Raw genomic sequence first — 19954 nt, 5'->3', positions numbered from 1 at the left:
GGAGCACCTTGCCCTCTCCCCATTCCAGTTGCTAACTGCTTCTGCTGCCTGTACAGAATGGAGTTCTCTCAAGGTTCTGCCAAGTGCTCAGCTCTGGTGAGGAGAAGCAGCACTCCTGAAGTTATGGAGCTGGTATTGCAACAGGATATGTAAATAGGATTGCCCCAGAGCTGAGCGCTGTGTGGATACATGAGCAGGGAAGCACCAGCAGCATCCACTCCAACCCCAAGCAGGCCAGCAAGCCAGCATGAACCCTATAACTAGTAAGCCCACCTGCTGACCCATCCTAAGGTAGTCTCCCAACCCGGGAACCCCTCCACCATCCCGAAGCACCAGACCCACCAGCTCTCCCCAGCACCAAGAAACTATCTGCAATTTTTTGCCGTGGTCCCAATCTCATAATCTTGTGGGATATTAAGTGGATTTTGACAGTAAACTGTAAGTGTTTTTTGGTTCCTGAATGAAGAAAGGTTGAAAATCGCTAACACGGTGTATCTGCCCTAAATTTACAACAATTACTCTTTGAGTGCAAAAAGAATTTTCTGGGGATTTCATGTTAATCTGTCAAATAGTTTATTAATTATCAGTATTGTAAGGGGCCGCTTTGGGAGCTTTTGGGGTGAGCCTAATCTTTTTTTTTCACCCTGTTCCTTCTAACAAATGAATTCCTGATTTAGGTTTGAAAATGCGCTCACTTCTCAAAAGAAAACCTGAACTCTCACCTGTTAGGTTGTTTTATATATCTTCCCATTAATATACATACGACATGGTGTAGGTACATTTCAGTGATCTGTGTGGATGGTTATGTTTTGTAGTGTGCATTGTGCAGCTGATTTGGTTTTTATATGGTCAAAATGTAAAAATATAGCAGAAATGTATCTGTAGTTTTGATGAGATAGGAAACGTTGACGATGTAACCTCATTTCTCTCCTTGCTGTGTGATGTGTGGAGATAAGATGATTCTAATTTTAAAATTATAACTCCCATAAAACTATTAAATAACAGAGCTGTGGAAAGTAAGAGGTAAGGCTGTTACACTGTGCAGTGTGCTTTTCGGTTCCTTGATGCATGCACTGAGGGTGACGGTATTGTTGAGTGGAAAGTGAGTGTGTGAGAGAAACCGTTAAATTGCTAGTGTGGTTGAATGTCGTTGTAGTGGTTTACTGCTCAGAGGCTGCTTTTATGTTGGGTGTTAATGTTGCCTTAACTAATTTCTTTGATGTGTAATATTTGTGTTATGAGGACATGCCTCTGAGCAACTTAACTCTAAAGGGTTAGATTGCACCTTTAGGCACAGCCCTGATGTTTTCCTTTTCACCCCCTGTACCAGCAGCAAATTACAACAACCCCTTTGCCAGCTCAACTGGGCTGGTAAATGGTTGCAGACGAGGATCCTCCCATTCTCCTCCTCCACTCCCCCTGTTCTGGGTGTTGGGGTGTAAACAGACACAAGAGCTGCATCTCTCTCTCAGGAATTTAAGAGGTGGCTCTTATTCCTTCCTCCTTACTCCCCTGCACAGTCACAATCTGCCCCTGAACTAGTAAACCTTGTGTCCAAAAATTAATTTTTTGCCTTTTTTTTTGCAGGCCACAGAGATTAGACTGGGGTGATGGGGCATACTTTATATACTCTACTTGAGATTCAGGGTAGCATTTCACACAGTCCCGCACAACAACCTAATCCATCAAATCAGCAAATTCAGCATAGAAAGCACCAGCCCTGCATGGATAAGGAATAGGTTAGATAGATGGCGAGGGTCTCACATTTTTCATAAAGTGGACCACACCTTGATGGAGAGAATGCCTCATGGATTCCTTTCCCCTACTTCATTCACCTTCACTTATCAGCCCTGTGGCAAATTCATCGATTGCTTACATGAAAAAGTCATATTAAGAAAATATTTTAACTGCCTTTTAATGTGATTTAGCAGCTGGAATCAAGGATAAAAGCCAGTCCTGTGCAGATTGCCAGTAAAGTGCCTCACAGACCACAGGGATGGTGCCACGGGGTTAGAGGATCAAGGTCAGTTTCTCCTGGTCGAAGAAGACGAGGAGCAGAGTCCCTCAGAAAGTGGCACAGGGCCTGCTGGTATTCGTTCCCAAATATAAAGAACTCAGAGGAAGATTCCACTAGCAGAGTCTCCAGGCGTGGCGATGACACTAGATGCAAAGAACCAAACACAGAAAGACCTGGATAGGTTGGCATCGTTAGGGGACGATGTGTAAAATAACGAGACTGGTGGTTAGGAGTAGTCAGCTGGGATGCACATTAAACATACTGGTTCTGTGGAATACACTGTAGGACAAGGACAAGAACCATGAAGCAAAATGACTGGTTCAGGTTAACAAGGCACAGAGGGCATCAGAAAGTCTTAGTGGCCAGAACCTTCCTAGTAGACTCTGTTAGTCTGCAGCCGGGACGCACACGGTGATGCCATCCTTCAGAAAGGACACCCAGAGGCACAGCTCAGAAAAGAGCTACAGGAGTGTGACAAAGGGGAAAGGGATGGCTCAGGGGACTGGTAATATGATCTGGAGCCTTTCCCAGCTGGCCCCTGGGAAATGTGTCAGTGCCCCCAATGGGGTGACCAGATGTCCCAACTGTATAGCAACAGTCCCACTATTAGGGGCTTTTTCTTATATAGGCGCCTGTTACCCCCATCCCCTATCTCAATTTTCAGATTTACTGTCTGCTCACCCTAGCCCCCAAGTCTGCTCGGTGTTGGCCCCAGCACAAAATAACGACATCAGCAGGGGTCAGGCCTGTACCAGAGAGCAAGGAGAGAGGGCGTGAGGCTGGCTACCAGATGCTCCTGATTCCCACATCACTGGGCCGGGGGGGGGGGGGGGGGGGCTGGGGCCAGGTATTCCTAACCCCCGCTGGAGGGGGCTGGAGGCTGGGTGCCCCTGATGCCCTCCTCCCCCATTTGGAGAGGGCTGGATCCTAGGTCTCCCCAGCCCCATTTGGAGGGGGCCGGGCAGCGCCCCTGGAGCGGGCCGGGGAGGCCCTCGGCTAATTACTGGAGCCGCCCCCAGCGCCCTTTCCCCGCCTCCCGAGTCCCGCGCTGCCTAGCCCGGCACCCGCCCTGCGTGTGGGGACCGGGACCGGGACTGGGCGCGGTGCGATGTGCCTGGCTCAGGGGGACGCCGTGGCCGGGCGGCGCTGGCGGCTGCCCCAGACCCTGCTGCTGCTGCTGGCCTACGTGGGCTACCTGCTGCTGGGCAGCACGGCCTTCTGGGCGCTGGAGGGGCCGGCCGAGCGGCGGGCGGCGCGGCAGCTGCTGCAGGACAGGTGGGAGCTGCTGGGCAATTACACGTGTCTGCAGGGGCCGGCCCTGGAGCGCCTCATCGAGGTAGGGAGCGAGGGTGGGGACTGCCCCGGAGCAGATCGGGGTGGGGTGGGGTGGGGGAGCGGCTGGGGGCTCCCCCGGGAGGAAGGGGGTGGCAGAGAGGCAAGGGGAATATCAGGCAGGTGGCTGTTCCCTTCCCCCTCAGTGGGGCAAGTAGCAGTAGCTCCTGGGCGGGCACTTGGCTGGGTCCCAGCTGGGTGAGATGTTGAGCCCTGCCCTTTCCTGGGCCACTGGGGGGAGCACGGCCGGGGCAGCACTAATGTCTGGCTGGCACACAGGATGTACAGCTGGGCCTACGCCTCCCCAGCCCCATGGCACTTGGGGGGCTTTGGGCCCATTATCCAGCAGGGATCTCTCTGCTTGAAGAGATCAGTGCATCCATCCCTTGGCTGGCAGGAGCAGGCTCTTCCCTCAGGTCTTCTCATCAGTCCGTCTTTCTTGGAAAGTGCCTTCTTGAAGGTGACTTTCTGTGTCACATTTTCCTAAACCACCTGCTGCCTGTTGGGCATCAATGAGTGATTTGCCCTTAAACTAAAGGTTGCAGGGCCTGGCAGAGGGCAGTTTTATTTAGCAATGTACTTGACTCCGTGGGACTAACCAGATATAATTCACACCTTCTGCCTACTCAATGTGTACATTCCGTCTGCTTACCAATGTGTAACTTCCCCCTCCCCCCACGCACACACACACCTCACCTGGGAACTTGTCCCTACCTGTGTTACAGATTGCACCGGATTCCTGCCATGGATGGTGTGTCCATAGGGAGGCCCACTGGGTATCAGTGGCATTCCACACGCTATCAGCTGGACCCTAGATGAGTAAATCTGCACATGAATTAGGCAGAGCTGACCAGTGCTAGTAATAGCCTCTGTATTCCCCAAATCATCATGGCAACAGTATTCCATTTTATACCTATACAGTGTCTGTCATATTTAAAAGCTATTTTATGTCATTTAAAATGTAGCCATTTCATCTCTCCTTTTCTTAGACTGCTGTGTCCTTTTGGTTAATTTTGATCTTTTCCCCCCCATTTGCTTCAGATTGCTGAAAATATTGTTATTAATAAAGTAGATATTTTGGCATTTCCAATGATACTTTTAGGAGCAATCTTTAAATTGGGGGAGGGGGTCAATTTTTACAATCTCAATCTTTATAACATTACATTTCCCTAGTATGTTTAAATTTATCCTCTCTGTCCCTGTAATTTTTCTGCAATTGTTTTTAAGGTGTCTATTCTCCAAGTATTTCTGGCTGTGTTTTCTTTATTATGATGATTCCTAAATATCTTTCTCCCCTCATATATCCGGAGTAAACTTCCAGTCTTTAAGCCATCTGGCATGGTAGAATAGAGATAGTGGTAGAATTTTTCATTGTACGATCTTGGTCAGGTTTCTAAGGGTTAATTGCAGGTTGTATTGTTTCACTTCACAAGTGAATCAGAATGGATTACAGCCTACATTATCTCACCAGCGATACCGTCTTATAATAATTAATATGCAAACTTCTTTGCAGAAAGTTTAATTGGCTGCTTCCACCAGAATCATTTTTCCCCACTTCTCTATTCATTATGTGAAAAAACAAGTGTCAAACAACCCAACAGAATAAATATGCTTGTAAATGGTACTGAGGATATTTTCATGACAACTGTACATTGCCCAAATAGGGCAAATATAGTCTTGCTGAAACCCTGAGAGACCACACACATACAAAAGAAATTGGCAAAACAAGGGCGGTTTTGGTTTTGCAAAACCTCCTAATCAGGCAGGTATTGGTTTGGAAAAAACAAAGTCCAATTTGGGAATGATATGGATGCGGGGCCCACTTGATCCAATTCAGGAGGGTGAGAGAGACTGGATTAGTGGTTCTTGTTTTGGCCCATCTCTCTTTCAGATAGGTGACTTGGCTTTTGACAAACCAAATGATGCTGGTGGTTTGGATGGTAGTGCCCTGACCCCAGGGGCTTGAGTAAATCTTCCCATATTTGTTTCATCTGTGCAAAAACAAAAAAAACAAAAAAACCCCCACCACAATTGATCTTTGTTAGGCGTCTCAGCAGAGATTGTGAGGATTGACATGGAAAAGGTAGCTGATAAGCAAGGGACTTTTCAACCTTGGTGACTAAGGTATAACAAGAGCCAGTAGCTGGAAGTTGAAGTTAGACAAATGGGACCTTGAAATGAGATGCAATTTCCTAGCAGGAAGGAGCAGGAATACTGCAATAGCTGACCAGGGGAAGTGGTGGATTCACCATCACTTGGAGACTTTATGGCGAGATCAGATAGCTTTCCAGGAGAAAGTGTACAGCCAAGAGCAGCAGAGAGATGGGGGGAGATTGGGCTGGGTGGTCATGGGGACTCCTCTGTCCTTGAAGTCTGTGACTCTATGAATTCATCTGTTCATCCATCTCTCCGTGGGCCATTGAGATAACCGGAAGCTCTAAATTGCCCTTAACATGATCATAACACTTGCAGCTCTGCATTAAGGCAATGACCATAACCAAATTCATGCTTCAGGGCTTCAGCCAGACACCTGAATGAGTCAGGAAGGAATTTCCCACAGCTCGCTCCCTATCAAATTGGCCAGATGTATTCTTGGAAGGGACAGAGGGGTGTTTCACCTTCCTCTGAAACATCAGGAATTGGCCACAGTTGTACACAGGACCCCAGATGAGGTGGACAAGTGCCCTGAGGTAGTGCAGAAAACCTGCTTTCTCAAGTGCTTGGCTAGTGAGTCTTGCTCACATGATCAGGGTCAAACTGACTGTCAGATTTGGGTTGGGTAGAATTTTCCCTCAAGTGGAATTGGCAGAGACCTTGGGGGGTTTCTCCTACCTCTGCAGTATGGAGCACAGATCACTTAGGATCATCTCGGCAAATCTCATGTACTTCTGGAATGGGTTACCTAGGGAGGTGGTGGAATCTCCATCTTTAGAGGTTTTTAAGCTGCGGCTTGACAAAGCCCTGGCTGGGATGGTTTAGTGGGGGTTGGTCCTGCTTTGAGCAGACGGTTGGACTAAATGACCTCCTGAGGTCCCTTCCAACCCTCATCGTCTATTCCCTGCTGTTGTAGGGTTCTCAGGCATTGGCCTTTATGCCTGTGGCACACAACAGTTTAGTCTCCTGAGGACTTGAAATATTTTCGTTTAATCCAAGTTATTGGCCTCGATATGAAGTGAATTGGGTGAAATTTAATAGCCTGTGATGCACAGGAGGTCAGATTAGATGATCTAACGGTCGCTTCTGGCCTTAAGTGCTGTGAAACACTATTATGCTGATTGTCCCATTCTCTCACCCCCAGAAGCGATAGATTGTAAGCTTTTGGGGGCAGGGACCATCCTTTTATTATATGCATGTATAGTGACTAGCACAATGGGGCCCTGATACCTACTTCAGCCCCTAGGCTCTACCATAATATAATGAATAATATCATCCACATCCTGTGCTAACTGTACAAACAACCCAGTGCGAAATTTGAGTTGAGCTAATTAGCCAGAGGAAGTGGGAAATAAAGCTGATGGGTCCAGTTTTGCATTTCACAGTATACCTCCAAGTTCAAAGTGTCACTATTATCTTTGAGAGAACAAGAACATCTGACAGATGTCAGTCCCATTGCTTAAGACTGGAAGGTGCTCAGATACTATGTTGATGAGTGCAGTAGAGGTAAGACCCTATATAGAAGAGAAGCATTGCATCATCCCACAATGGGTGCTGGTTGCTTTGCAGAATAAATACAAAGGCATGGCCCTTGCTCTGAGGAGCTTACAATGCAATTTTTAGATGACGGAGAGTAATAAACAGTAATGGAGGATGAGTGAAGAAGGACAAAGGTTACAGTAAAAGGATCAATGATAAGCTAATCACAGTGTCACATAGAATGAAAAGACCTTTCCGATGTGTTTTTGCTTATTTGTTTTACCATATTGAATGATAATGGGAGACCCAGATTCTATTCTGAGCTTTGACTTCTTGCTGCTTGGTGTAGTGCTGAAGGCAGTTTTGGAGCCAGTCCCATCCTCCCTGACCAGAGACTGACAGCAACATGCAGTGGAGGTAACATACTGTGTGGGCTACGGAGGACCTAGATGGGGAAGGAAGTTAAAGGTTTTTTTTTTTTAATTACTCTTGTTATTAAATTAGAAGGTTCTTATGCTGGACTTCCTGCTACACGAAAACCTGGCATGATCTTGAATAGCCCTATATATTTTTTGTTAAATAGATTTTTATAATGAGATATTTAAAAACCCAAACAAATCATACAAGAGCCCACTTCTCTTCCAGTTCCTTATCCAATTTCCTATGTGGCATTGCTTGGATACAATGTGTGGTACTCAAAAAATAATAAGAATGAAATGATCTCTTCCCCACCAGTCAACTGCTCACCCAATGGTTACCTGGCAAAGTCATCACTGGTCTTATCTCGATATCATGTTGATATTCTAGATACATAGTTTGATTATTTGCAAATTAGGAAAAGCTGGACGCAGTGGTTATGAAAAAGCAAAAGCAGTTGCTGGGCTTTTTAATTACTTGGACATATTTTATAGTCTGAAATTCTTTAGCACTGTTTATATACAAAGCTTTTTCATTAGGGTTAATGCTAAACATTATTATCAATCACATTTGTTATAGTTAAGCCCAGGGGCCAACAGATAGTGGAGTCCCATTTTGCCATGCACAGTACAAACATATAATTTAGTATGATTTTTAATCCTCTTTATTATAGTAGTACACAATAACCGATCAAGATTGGGGGCCTCTTGCGCTCGGCACAGTACAAACAGAATAGTGGGCAGTCCCTGATCTGATGAGCTTAGTCTAAATAGACAAGATAGACACAGGGAGGGGGAAAAGTAACATACAAGCAGAGTGAGTGATGCGATGGGATGGATGCCAATGTCATGTTAATTCTGTGATTTTTAAAAATTTTGTTATGTAAATCTTTCCGTGGAATGAGGAGAGGAGATAGACAAAGGAAGGGAGGGGCAGGAAGGGTTGAAGCAAACAGGGCAGGTCTACATTCACAGCGGCGCCGGATCAATTTTGCGGGATCGAGTGAGCAGACGTGGAGACCCGCTCAATCGATCTGGAAGTCGATGGCATTAATCCACCTCCGCAAAAAGTTTAATGCTGCATGGACGGGAGGGTATTTCCTGTCGGCGTTGCATAGTGGGGACTCCGCGCTATGTAGACATTAGGAAGTTGACGGGAGATACGCATGCTATTCTATGTAGCGTGTGTATCTCCCGCTGCCTGCTGCCGAATTTTGCCGGCCGTGTAAACGAAGCCACAGTCAAAGCACACAGGGGCAAGAATGTTAGAAAGCAGTCTGAGGACAGCTTGCTCTGTGGCCCTGCTTGACCTGCTTTCTGGAGCTGCTCCACTGATTTGAGTCTCTGGCTGGCTCCTCCCTTTGTTTCCCAAAGAGGTAAAATGTGCAGCTGGTTTGAAGATGTGCTTTTTTTTCTTTTCTTTTTTAGTTCAATAAATTAGGTAGTGTTCATAAAAGGTGTCAGATTGACAGCTCTCGAGGCCAAAGTGCATTACGTATCCCCAGATCAGGAACAGCTTGGACAACAGCAGAGCAGGCTTTGTCCACGTGCCACTCCCTTCCGAAGTGTCTCTGAAATACCCTGGTGAGACTACCTCTCTGGGGGAGGGGAGAGAAACAAGTGCAGTGTCCTTGTCTGTTTAATCCTTGGCCATGTTTCTGAGACGGTAAACAAAGGTGCTATGTGTGATATGGACATCTGCTCACAAGGACCTGGACTGAGAGCATCAGCTCATGTCGCACAAACCGTCCATCAGCCAATAGATAGTAACAACTTGAGTGGATGGATTCAGACAGATGGCCTAGAGGAGAGAGGCTCTGTAATCAGGAGAGCATGGCTTAAGTGGCTAAGCCTGGTGTTATATAATCTATTATTTGTTTTCCAGTCACCTTAGCCATCCGGTTCCCTTGCTTGTTTTCATTCTGTTGAAAGTACATTCATCACCATTTCCAATCCCGTCAGTCTCCTTTTCTCCCTTCTCCTGCACTACATGTCTCAGCACAAGACAGGTATTGGTGCGTGAAGTTAAGCTGGATTGCATTTGCAGGTCTAATATATCAGAATCCTCAAGGCTCATGCCTGCTCCTCCCACAGTTGTCTATTTCTGATCTGGAGATGTTCCCTACGCACATCCAACTACCCACTGCACCAGTCACGACACACATGAATCAGACGTACATTTTATTAAAGATTGGGACAGATCATCCTAGCGAAGAGGAACGTTTCTGTAGAGAGGCATTCAAATCAAAGCTCAAGATTTAAACATTGTGAACTTTGTAGGAGCCTCGTTTTCCTTCTGGCTTTGAGAACACCTGAAACAAACCTTCTTTCATTTACGATACATAAGAATATCTATCCCTCAACAGCTGTTCGCTGCATAGGCTGGATGTTTTGCTCTGCATGAGCTGACACTCTCCAGACTCTCTCACTCCCTTTGCTGCGATGCGTACCAGGAAGATTGTGGACTCCACTGCAGCTACGGTTGTTGCACTTCTTATCCCTTCTGGAGAATGGGATCTTTTCTTCTATGGAGGTTTGAGTGGTTCTGAAGGTCCCCCAGGGACCTTTGCTCTTGTAAGGCATTAGACTTGACACACAACATTTTGATTAAAAAACTAGTATGATATAAAATTAACATGGCACACTTTAAATGGATTTAAAACTGGATGACGAATAGGTCTCAAAACAGAATTGTCATCGAGTGGGTGCGTTTCTAGTGGCGTTCTGCAGAGATTGGCCCTACACTATTTAACATATTTATCAGTGACCTGGACGAAAACATAAAAATATCACTGATAAATTTTGCAGATGACACAAAAATTGGGGAGTGGCAAATAGTGAAGAAGCCAGGTCACTAATATAGACTGATGTGGATCGTTTGGTAAACTGGGTGCAAGCAGACAATATGCATTTTAATATGGCTAAATGTAAATGTATACACCTAGGATCAAAGAACGTAAGCCATAGGTACAAGATGGGGGACTCCAAAAAAGATTTGGGGGTCATGGTGAATTATCAGCAGAACGTGAGCTTTCAGTGTGATGTTGCGGCCAAAAGAGCTAATGCGATTCTTGGATGCATAAACAGGGGAATCTCAAGCAGGAGTAGAGAGGTTATTTTACCTCTGTATTTGGCACTGGTGACTGCTACTGGAATACAGTTTCCACCTCTAGGGGCCACAGTTCAAGAAGGATGTTGATAAATTGGAGAGTTTCAGAGAGGAACCACAAGAATGATTAAAGGATTAGAAAACATGCCTTATAGTGATAGACTCCAAGAGCTCAATCTAACAAAAAGAAGAGGTGACTTGAGAACAATCTATAAGTACCTGCATGGGGAACAAATATTTAATAATGGGCTCTTCAGTCTAGCAGAGAAAGATATAGCACGATCCAATGGCTGGAAGTTGAAGCTAGACAAATTCAAACTGGAAATAAAGTGTACATTTTTAACATTGAGAGTACTTAACCATGGAAATAATTTACCAAGCGTCGTGGTGGATTCTCCATCACTGCTCATTTTTAAATCAAGGTTGGATATTTTTCTAAAAGCTGTGCTCCAGGAATTACTTTGGGGAAGTTCTGTGGCCTGTGTTACACAGGAGGACAGACTAGATGATCACAATGGTCCTTTCTAGCCTTGGAATATGTTAATCGGAGTCCCAGCCATGGGGCAAAGCTGTTTGTAGCTTTGTTGTAATGTTTTAAATGTGTGATTTCCTAAGGGGTCATTAAGATCACTCCCTTTTCTCCCCCTCCTCCATCTCTGTGCTTCCCACACACCTTTTCAGAAACAAACAAACAAACAAAAAAAACCCTCTCATGTCATACAGTGTAGCCCTAATACCTCACTGCAGCTGTTTCCTGCATTGATTGGGTTGGCCTGCCCAGTCCCTAGCATTGCAGCAGCACTGTGTTGCTTGAAGCATGTTAATTACACAGCCCATGATAGAAAAGGAGCAAATCAAAGCGGAGCTAAATAAAATAAATACATCTTGCCTTGTTCCTTGAATCTCACCGGACTGGCACACAGGAGATCTGTGAAAGGAAAAGGCAGTCATAGACTCATAGGAGCTGGTGCAAGCACCACCTCTGCCCACTGCTCCAAAGCTTCCTTCTTAGTCTTTCTTGTCTTTGCTGAGCTACAACCAATTTGCTTTCATCCAGACCCCTCTCTTGGTCTGGCTCTGGGAGAGTAAGGAGTCCGTTGATTAAAAAACTCATTAGCAATGAGGATTATTTGTACATTAATGAAAATGCAGCCTCGTGCACCTGGAATTCTGCTTGGGTGGCCTCCTGTATACCTTTAAGAGAAGATATAGTGAAGGGGAAATGTGGGGAACCTACCTATGAGGTCCCTCAGGAGGACAAGCAATTGTCTAGCACTTCCTTGTGGGATCTTTCTGAAAAGAAGGAGCAGACTCACTGCTGGGCCACTCCTTCTTCCCCATAAGGTCCCACAGATGAGTTCGGTTGTACCCTGTGGTATTAAAAGCTGAGCTGAGAACTCTAACTGAGTAAGTGTGGAAACAACTTACCCTGGTGTCTAACTAAAAGATCAGCCGCTACAGATGATATTGCAGCCTCAGTTCTGCCCTCAGATCAGAATCTAACTACGGAGATCCAATAAATCAGCGTAGCAAGCAGGGGTTGCCCATCACCGCTTTCTCAATAATTTGTCCAACAGAAAGCAGGTTTGAGACAGGATGGGAATTAATATCCAAAGATAGGTTATTGAGCAAGGGCCTTGTTTAGGTGTGGCTTCCCCGCACACACTTGAAAAAAGCATTAATCCATGTCAATATCTGGCCTACCATCTCTATATTGTCTTTAAGCAGCTGTGAAGGACATAGGTCCCTTTCACAGACGGTTGGTGGCATCTCCCCATCCCACTGTCAGAAAGCAAAACTGGAAGAAAACCAGCCTTTGCAGCAGGAACTTCTCTCCCTTCCTGCCTTCACACTGACACCACAGAAAGGATCAGCTCCAACTGGACCCGAGTGAGCTGTTCTGAAAGATAAATAAATGCTGTTTCTTACAGCAGAGCGTATTCAGCTCTGTTTAGGGCCAGGCACTCTGCGGTTACTCCCACATACCAGAACTCGGAACAGTTCCACTGTTTAGGATGTAGCAGATGGCCCCGAAGTCAGAGGACTACATGGTCTTCTAGACTCTGTAAATGCTGTCTGCAGAAGCAGCACAAACTGCATAGGTGGAAGGTGAAAATGTTGTTTGTTGGGGCTGGGCCTGGCCCTAGCCTGGTCTGGTGGGGGCAGGATTGAGAGTGAACTCACCCCACACTCATGCCAGGCAGTGCGACTCTGCTCCTGTCCTTCGGGGCTGGGCACAGGGAGCCTAGGCAGTGGTGGCTCGGTGCTGGCCTGGGCCTGGTTCACAGCTCCGGCCCACTGGCTCTCCCTGCTAGGAAGAGGATGGAGGAGACCGCGACAGCATCACATGGTGTGTGTCATGCTTTGCCTGCGGAGCTGGGCATGTGCACAAAGCGTGGCAGTCAATGAACTAATAGGTGGATAGATTTTTTGGGGGGGGAAGCAGAGCCCCCTTTAGGCCTAGTCACCCACCATCTATGACTGACCGGTTAGGGTTATACACAACTGGACATGATCACATCCTGCTCACCGCAGCCCCCAGCATCTCAATCCCACTGGTCATAGGCCCCCACCATCCCCAACTCACCCCCACCATCCCACCCCCAACACTCCACAGTCTCCCCACAATCCCACCACCACCCTCAACATCCCCGCTCCATCCCGCTGACTCTCAACATCCTCCACTCACCCCATGGCCCCCCAAGACTTCCCTCCCACCCTATAGCCCACTGACAACTCACCCCAAACCTCTAACCCACCACCTCCCGGATCCTCCTTGCCACTCACTGGTGCCCCCGGCTCATTGCTCCCCACCCACCCAGGTGAGGGCAGCTCCTCCTGATCTTGGCTGCCCAGCTCTGCTCACTCTCATTGGCGCCCTGCACTCACACGGCCCCACTCCACTCAGGTTTGGCATGGCCAGGCCTCTGTCATGACAGGGGGCAGCTCGCCCTAACTTGTCTGAGTAGCATTATGACTTGCTGCATGGGGTTGCTGCGCTGCTCAGGTTTGTTTCGGCTTTTTTTCTGATGGTCGGGGGGCCCTCTGAGACAGAGTCTGTGCAGGTGCACTGAATACACATTGGTTAATCCAGGCCTGGTAAAAAGCCCTTGCGTAGACACAGCTACACTGGCATAACAATGCTTTTTCATTCAGGGAACTGGTTTAAGCCATATCTTCAAAAGCCCTTTTTTGCCAGTATGACCTGTGTCTACACTAGGAGGTTTTGCTGCTAGATCTACACCAGTATAGCCACACTGGCAAACGTTTTCTAGTGTAGACTAGGCCTAATAAACCCTATGAAAGGTGCAAGAAGGAAGCTATCAGGAAAGTCAATTAATCAGGTCTCGGTTTGTTCAGTGGTACTAATTAGAGGCAGCCCATATCTTCTCTTCTCTAATGAAAATTAAAATACAGGGCCTCCTCCAGCCAAGAACTGGGTTCTGTGCCCCTCGTGCGACCTGCAGAGCTTTTTTTGTTTTGAAGCTAATTGACCTTTGTCCTAATCTGAGATGAGAGTGAACCTTCCTCTGATTGCTCCTGTAAGAATTGTGCAATCGCACATATTAATCTTAAGAAGAATTTCCAGTACATAGGAGAGAAAAACTCATTTAAACTTTAATTAGTCTCTTATCAGAGATCCTGTGACTTTGAAATGCCTCTCTCCCACACTGCTCGTTGGGGAAGGAATGGGAGTTTCTGAGCCCACGTTAACAGTCACCAAGAGTCTCTTTGTCTCCTGAACAAGCTGATTTCATGTGAATGTGTGAAAGCCAACCAAATGAATCAAGAAGTGAGATTCCCCCTCTCCAATCCGGTCCTCATACTCATTCTTTTTGCCTTTCCTGGGGACCTCTCTGAGACACACTCAGTTTTATAGAAAGAAGCATCATCTCATGTTGAAATAGCACTGTGAACTCTGGCTAAAATGCCACAATCAGAAAGCACAGGATACTAAAACTGACCAGTGTTCGTGTTCATTGAGGGATGTTACGTGTCACTTTCCACAATACTTCCCTCTCTCAACACGTGCAGGTGGATGATTGTCCTTTGCTGGAAATGAGGCAGAAAGACAGTTAAGGTGTGGTCCAGTGGAAAGGGCAATGGAATGGGAGGCAGGAGACCTATTCCTGATTCTTTCAGTGACCAGCTGTGCGATCTTGGGATAGTCATTTTTTCCCAGATCCTCAAAGGTATTTAGGTTCCTCAGTTGAAGTTAATGAGAATCTGGGCTTTTACCTTCCTGTCCCTCATTCCCCTATCTCTCCCCAGAACTAGAGAAAAGGTGGATTTGAATGAAGAAGAAACTACTCTGATTATCAGTTGTTTATACAAAGTCTCTTCCTGCTAAGGTTAAAGAAGGAAGTCAAAGCTCAGCTGCCTGAAAATGTCATGCTTGTAAGAAAGGCGGGGTCTCGGCTTAGTCATATGCACTCTGATCATGCTTTCTGGGTGCCTTTTTGGAAGATATGCTTTCGTCAAACACAAGTTCTTGGGCTCACTGCAGGCGTGACTGGGTGAAATTCTGTGCCCTGTGATGCACAGGGGGTCAGACTAGATGATCTAGTGGCCCCTCTGGCCTTAAACACTATGAATTTATGAAAAATGGAGATAATTATGCTAACTTTCCTTTGTATCACATTTTGAGATCTACAGATGAAGAGCCCTAGGTGACAGATAAGTAATTCTGGCTTTTGGAGCAAACTTAAGGACTCAGAGAGAGGGAAAGCGGAATCCAAAATGCAGCGTAAAGAGCCCTTTACTCTTTGTAGCTGTCAGCAATGGGAATCATAGAATTGGAAGGGACCTCAAGAGATCATTGAGTCCAACCCCCTGCTAAGAGCAGGGCAAACTAGAGGTAGTGAGGATTGAACCCACAGTCTCATACATGCAAAGCATGCGCTCAAACCACTGAGGAAGTTGTGGTGAAGCTGGAAACTGTTGGTTGAGGTGCACACGTATGATAAGAGGGACTAAGAAGTGAGGGGAAGGAGCTATAAAATTGGCGGTTAAGTGCTCAGAAATGATAACCTAGGCTGAAGTTAGCAATGAGAAATACATAGGCTATGTGTACACAGCACACCACTGGTGGCAGTGTGTAGGGTATTTGTAGCCACATGCAGCTGTGAAAAGCAAGCTGCATCCACGCTGCAGTGTGTAGCTACGTGTCAGTGAAAGGCTCTGGCGTGGGGGAGGCAGCAGGGAGAACACTGCCAAAGCCTTTCCCTGTTGCCCCCTCTGCCAGAGTCTTTCCCCATTTCCTTTCCACACCCTCCGCCAAACTTTTTCCCTGCTGCCAGAGTCTTTCCCTGCAGCAGGAAGCTGCCGGAGCCTTTCCCCACTGCCAGAGCCTTTCAGCGGGGAAAGACTTTGGCAGCAGGGAAGCAGCAGGACGCTACGGTGCTAAAATAGCAATGTAGCTGGAGGAGGCACTGCTTGCACATGTAGAGAGCCAGGTAGGGGACATACCCACAGAGTTCTGGCATGTCTTTACTTGCCTACGCTGTGCCTAGCTGTCGATACTCTGATTTATACCCATGTACTCTATACACCGCAATAGGATCTGTGTAGTGTAGATGTACCAATAAAGAGATGAAGACGAGGCAGAGGACCAGTGTTGGAGCCTAGAAGAACTCCATAGCAGAAGCAGTGAGGGGGAGTTGTACAGCAACCACCAGAAAGGAAGGAAGAGAGGGCTGAACACGCCAGCTTCTTACTTGGTAATCTCAAGAAGAAATTGTGCTCCGCAGCCCAGGTCTGCGCTAGGGCTTTGTCTACACTAGAAAGGATTTGCCAGTATCGCTGCACCGGCAAATCCCCCGAGTGGGATACAGCTGATACAGAACTCTTTTGCCGGTACAGCTTTGACCAGTTCCCCAATAAAATCAACTCTGCTAGCAAAAGGACTTTTTTGCCAGTCTGGCTGTGTCTACATTAGGGGCTTTTGCTAGCAACGCTATGTTGGTCAGGGATCCCATCTCATCACACCCCTATGCTAGTAAAAGTTTGTAGTGTAGACCTGGGCTTAGTCTCAAAGGCTGGATAAGGAACGGGCCATTAATCCTCTGTGGAAGGGTCAGTCTAGGGATATGTCTACACCGTAGGCGTATCCCGGGCTGTCTCCCAGTTTTTAGCTCAATCCTTCCTCACACAAAACTCTTATGCTCAGGTTTATATGTGCATTGAACTCAGGCTTGCCTGCCCTGCTGAGGGTATAGGTTAGAGTCCAGGTTTCGCTTTAAGGTGGGCTCTGACATGCCCAGTTTGCAGTAAGGATGTAGCTAATCCCTGGGTCTGGAGCTCAGGTTTGACAATCCGGCTGTCATTCCACAGTTCCCCAAACCTGTATTTTCCAGCCCTTCTCCCAACTCATTTTCCACTTGCCTCCTATGCACCAGACGCTACCTGCTGGTTTATATACACCTGATTGGTGTTTAACTCTTCATTCCACACAGCCTGCTTTGTTTCTGCAGTACGCAGCTCACCTCTGCACCCAAACTCTGGACTGTTACAGCGCTGAACCAGCGTGGGAAAAGGAAAAGGATTACGGCTGACGTGCTACATGAATGGCCTAGTGTACGTGTTCCTGCCGCAATGCAGAGGGCTGGACTAGCTGATCTGTCCAGGTCCCTTCCAGCCCTTCATTTCTATGAGTCTATGAAATGGGTCGTGACTTAGGACACAGGTCAAACACCTGGACAAACAGAGAGGGAAAGAGAAGCAGGACATGGAAAGGAAGAGGGAGAGAGCAGAGAGGGAGGACAGAATGGTTGCACACTACCTCATGGCTGGAAGATGAAGAAGCAAGACCGAGCACAGCAAAACAAGATGTTTGAGCAGCTGCTCACCCAGTGGTCACTAGTCTGCAACACCCACTTACTGCACCAGCTCTAGCAACATCACCAGCGTGGGCAGACTCTCCTCCATGCTACAACATCCTGCAGCCATTGAGCATTCAGGGGTTGGGTGGGCTAGGCACTACTCCCCAACGTGGTAGTGGCAGGTGTTCCTTGTTCACTCTGTGCCTGTACAACTGCAGGGAGGGAGAACAGATCCAGTTCCAGCTCCATTACCAGTCAGACTGCAGTGCCTGCACTTCACTTAATGGCACAGCTTTTCACATGCTTGGACTGTTTTTACTTTAACAGTTATTTGTTTCCGGGCAGCTGGGATGCCTGCAATGCTTTTCAAACCATGATTTATTTGAATACTTTTTTTATATGGTTGTACAATATGTTGGTGTGTGAGTGCTCGGGAACGAAGGAAGAGTCAGAAAGTTGTATCCAAAGGTTTTCATAAAGTATCCAATGCTTTTATAATCAAAGAAAGCCAGTAGCAAATAAAGTGATATGTAGACCACAACAGTACACAGAATCCCATTCCCCCATGCATGTCACCCTGTGCTGCTAGGATGTGGGCACACAAGGCATCCCTTATTTCCCTGGCTCACCTACACCCAGTCTCGTGCACTTTGTGGCTGCCTGTACCAGCTCTGCAAATTAGCAGTGTCTTGCGCTCACTCCCAGTGAAGATTTTCACCCCTGTCCTCAGAGGCATGGGGCAGGGCACAGTGCATCTTGATAATACGGGTGACATTGGCCACACTGGCATCCAAATGGTTTAGTATGCAGCACCATCTTCCCTTCTAGTGGTCAAATGAAGAGTCCACCATTATCCCACAATTGCTAAGTGTGTAATTAAATCTTCTTCTGCTGAGTGCTCAGGTATCAGGGTACAGCTTCATGACTCAGAGCGGTAGAGTGCAAGCAGGGTCTCCTAAAATAATAGTGGGCACTTTCACCCTGTTAATAACCATGTAATTTGGAGAGAATAAAATCCCTGCTCGTCTAGGTGAGGAAAGGCCACATCTTCTCAGCGCTCTGGCATCTTGCACCCTGTCGGTAAATCCCACGCTCATGTTCATGAAGTTGCCTTTGCAGTCGACCAAGGCTAGCACAATTGAGCAATAACCTTTGCAGTTGAAACATTCATGTGCTCCTTGTGGAGGGCAAATTATGGGCGCCTGAGCGCCTGTGGTGGCCCCTGTGTAGATTGCAAACCCCATTCTCTCAATGCCAGCTATAATTTCAGGTGCCTAACCCACGTCCACCATTCCTGGGGAAACTACAACAACAACCTGCATTACCAACAGTTGACTTGCCAACCCCAAACTAGTCAATCCCCAACCTGTTGCAGTTGGGGTTAGCCAGCTTCTAGATGGCTATAGCGACCTTCTTCTGGCCTGGTAGGGTTTCCCTCATCTGTGTGTCCTGGCACTGAAGGGTCAGGCAACCTCCTCACACAACTCCATGAAGGTGGCCTTCCTCATGTGAGAGTTCTGGAGCTACTGATGGTCCCCCTAGATCTGCAGGATGATGTGATCCCACCATTCTGTGCTAGATGTCCTACACCAGAAGTGCTGGTCTAAATATGGGAAATACACAGCAGCTGCTGAAGCATGTGTCTCCACTCTGCCATTTCATTGAACTCTGCTCCAAGACCCCTTGCCACCTTCCAAACATCAGAAACCGCTGCTGAAATGCCTTCCACCAACTCTCATGCCCGCTAGCTTCATTCTGCTGCAATATCAGTTCAGCCCCAAGCAGGAACAGCTCATCCTCCTTTGCTGGATCCATGACGTGGCACCAGCTGGAGTGGACAGAAGTGAGGAGCGTGCAGAGCTTGGAAGTGCCTCAGCTAAATGTGTCAGCAGGCTCAGAACACTTCCACACGGGACCGGGAAGGATAGACAAGTTCTGCCACAGCACACTACAAAACAATTTTTATAGACGGGTTCAAAATAAGGCGCCCTGGGTTGCTCCCCTAGCACCAACTCCGGGTAACTACAGTGCCAGTGTGGCTACAGATACACAGGTATGGGTCATATGTGGCTCTGCAGTATGGACACACACAGGTGGCTTGGAAAGCTCTGGTACGCCTGCCTGGAAGCCTGGATCCAGGTACCCTCTGCAGTGTAAACATACCCTTACCTAAGAAGTGTGATAGGCTGAAAGTCAGACTGAAGTAGTGAAGGTGGCTGTCCTGGGACAGGAAACCAGAATGCTGCTTTGTTCAGAAACTTAAGCAGCAAGAGACAACAGGGGGCTGTGCTCATTAGGGTTGATTGGCAAGCGAAATGAGATCTGTACCCCTTCACGTATTCTTTAAGTGAGTGAGTGCTGCAGAACAGCAGCAGCCCCTCCACAAGCTGCCAGTGGGCTTGAGTGAAAGGAGGTGTTGCTGCAGACTGTGATACGTGGAAAGAGGCACCAGACTGGGCTGTGGCTGGTATCAGGAAATAAAGATTTGAAGTGCCAATGCTGCCCATCACAACAGTTCCCTTTGCAAATTTGAGCAAAATGGATGCAGTTCCTTCCCCAGGCAGGATCACTCACCTCACAGGGCCTGGCTTATGCTGCTGGGCAGCATGGTGTTTGTGATGCCAGG

At 47.2% G+C, this 19954-nt stretch overlaps 1 protein-coding gene and 1 long non-coding RNA gene across 3 annotated transcripts in view; one reads left to right on the top strand and one right to left on the bottom strand.

Annotated features, from left to right (window-relative positions):
* Positions 1–1898: 1898 nt before the first annotated feature.
* On the bottom strand, positions 1899–3341 carry LOC137164476 (uncharacterized). 2 transcript variants are annotated; one of them, XR_010923046.1, is made up of 3 exons: positions 3213–3323; positions 2699–2763; positions 1899–2160 (listed from the first exon to the last, which is right to left on the bottom strand). It is a non-coding gene; the product is annotated as an uncharacterized lncRNA (long non-coding RNA). The 2 variants fall into 2 exon arrangements; XR_010923045.1 differs by lacking the exon at positions 2699–2763 and having other exon boundaries at positions 3213–3341.
* Positions 3044–19954, top strand: part of KCNK17 (potassium two pore domain channel subfamily K member 17) — a 42461-nt gene continuing 25550 nt past the window's right edge. Inside the window, exon 1 of the mRNA XM_067565376.1 lies at positions 3044–3353. Within this exon, the coding sequence (XP_067421477.1) occupies positions 3126–3353 (228 nt within the window). The 5' untranslated portion in view covers positions 3044–3125. The remainder of the gene's footprint in view (positions 3354–19954) is intronic.

The sequence above is a fragment of the Emydura macquarii genome, unplaced genomic scaffold, assembly GCF_026122565.2.
Source record: "Emydura macquarii macquarii isolate MOO-44397 ecotype Brisbane River unplaced genomic scaffold, CSIRO-AGI_Emac_v2 contig_2676, whole genome shotgun sequence".
Taxonomy (NCBI): domain Eukaryota; kingdom Metazoa; phylum Chordata; order Testudines; family Chelidae; genus Emydura; species Emydura macquarii.
This window is presented reverse-complemented; position numbering and strand designations above follow the sequence as displayed.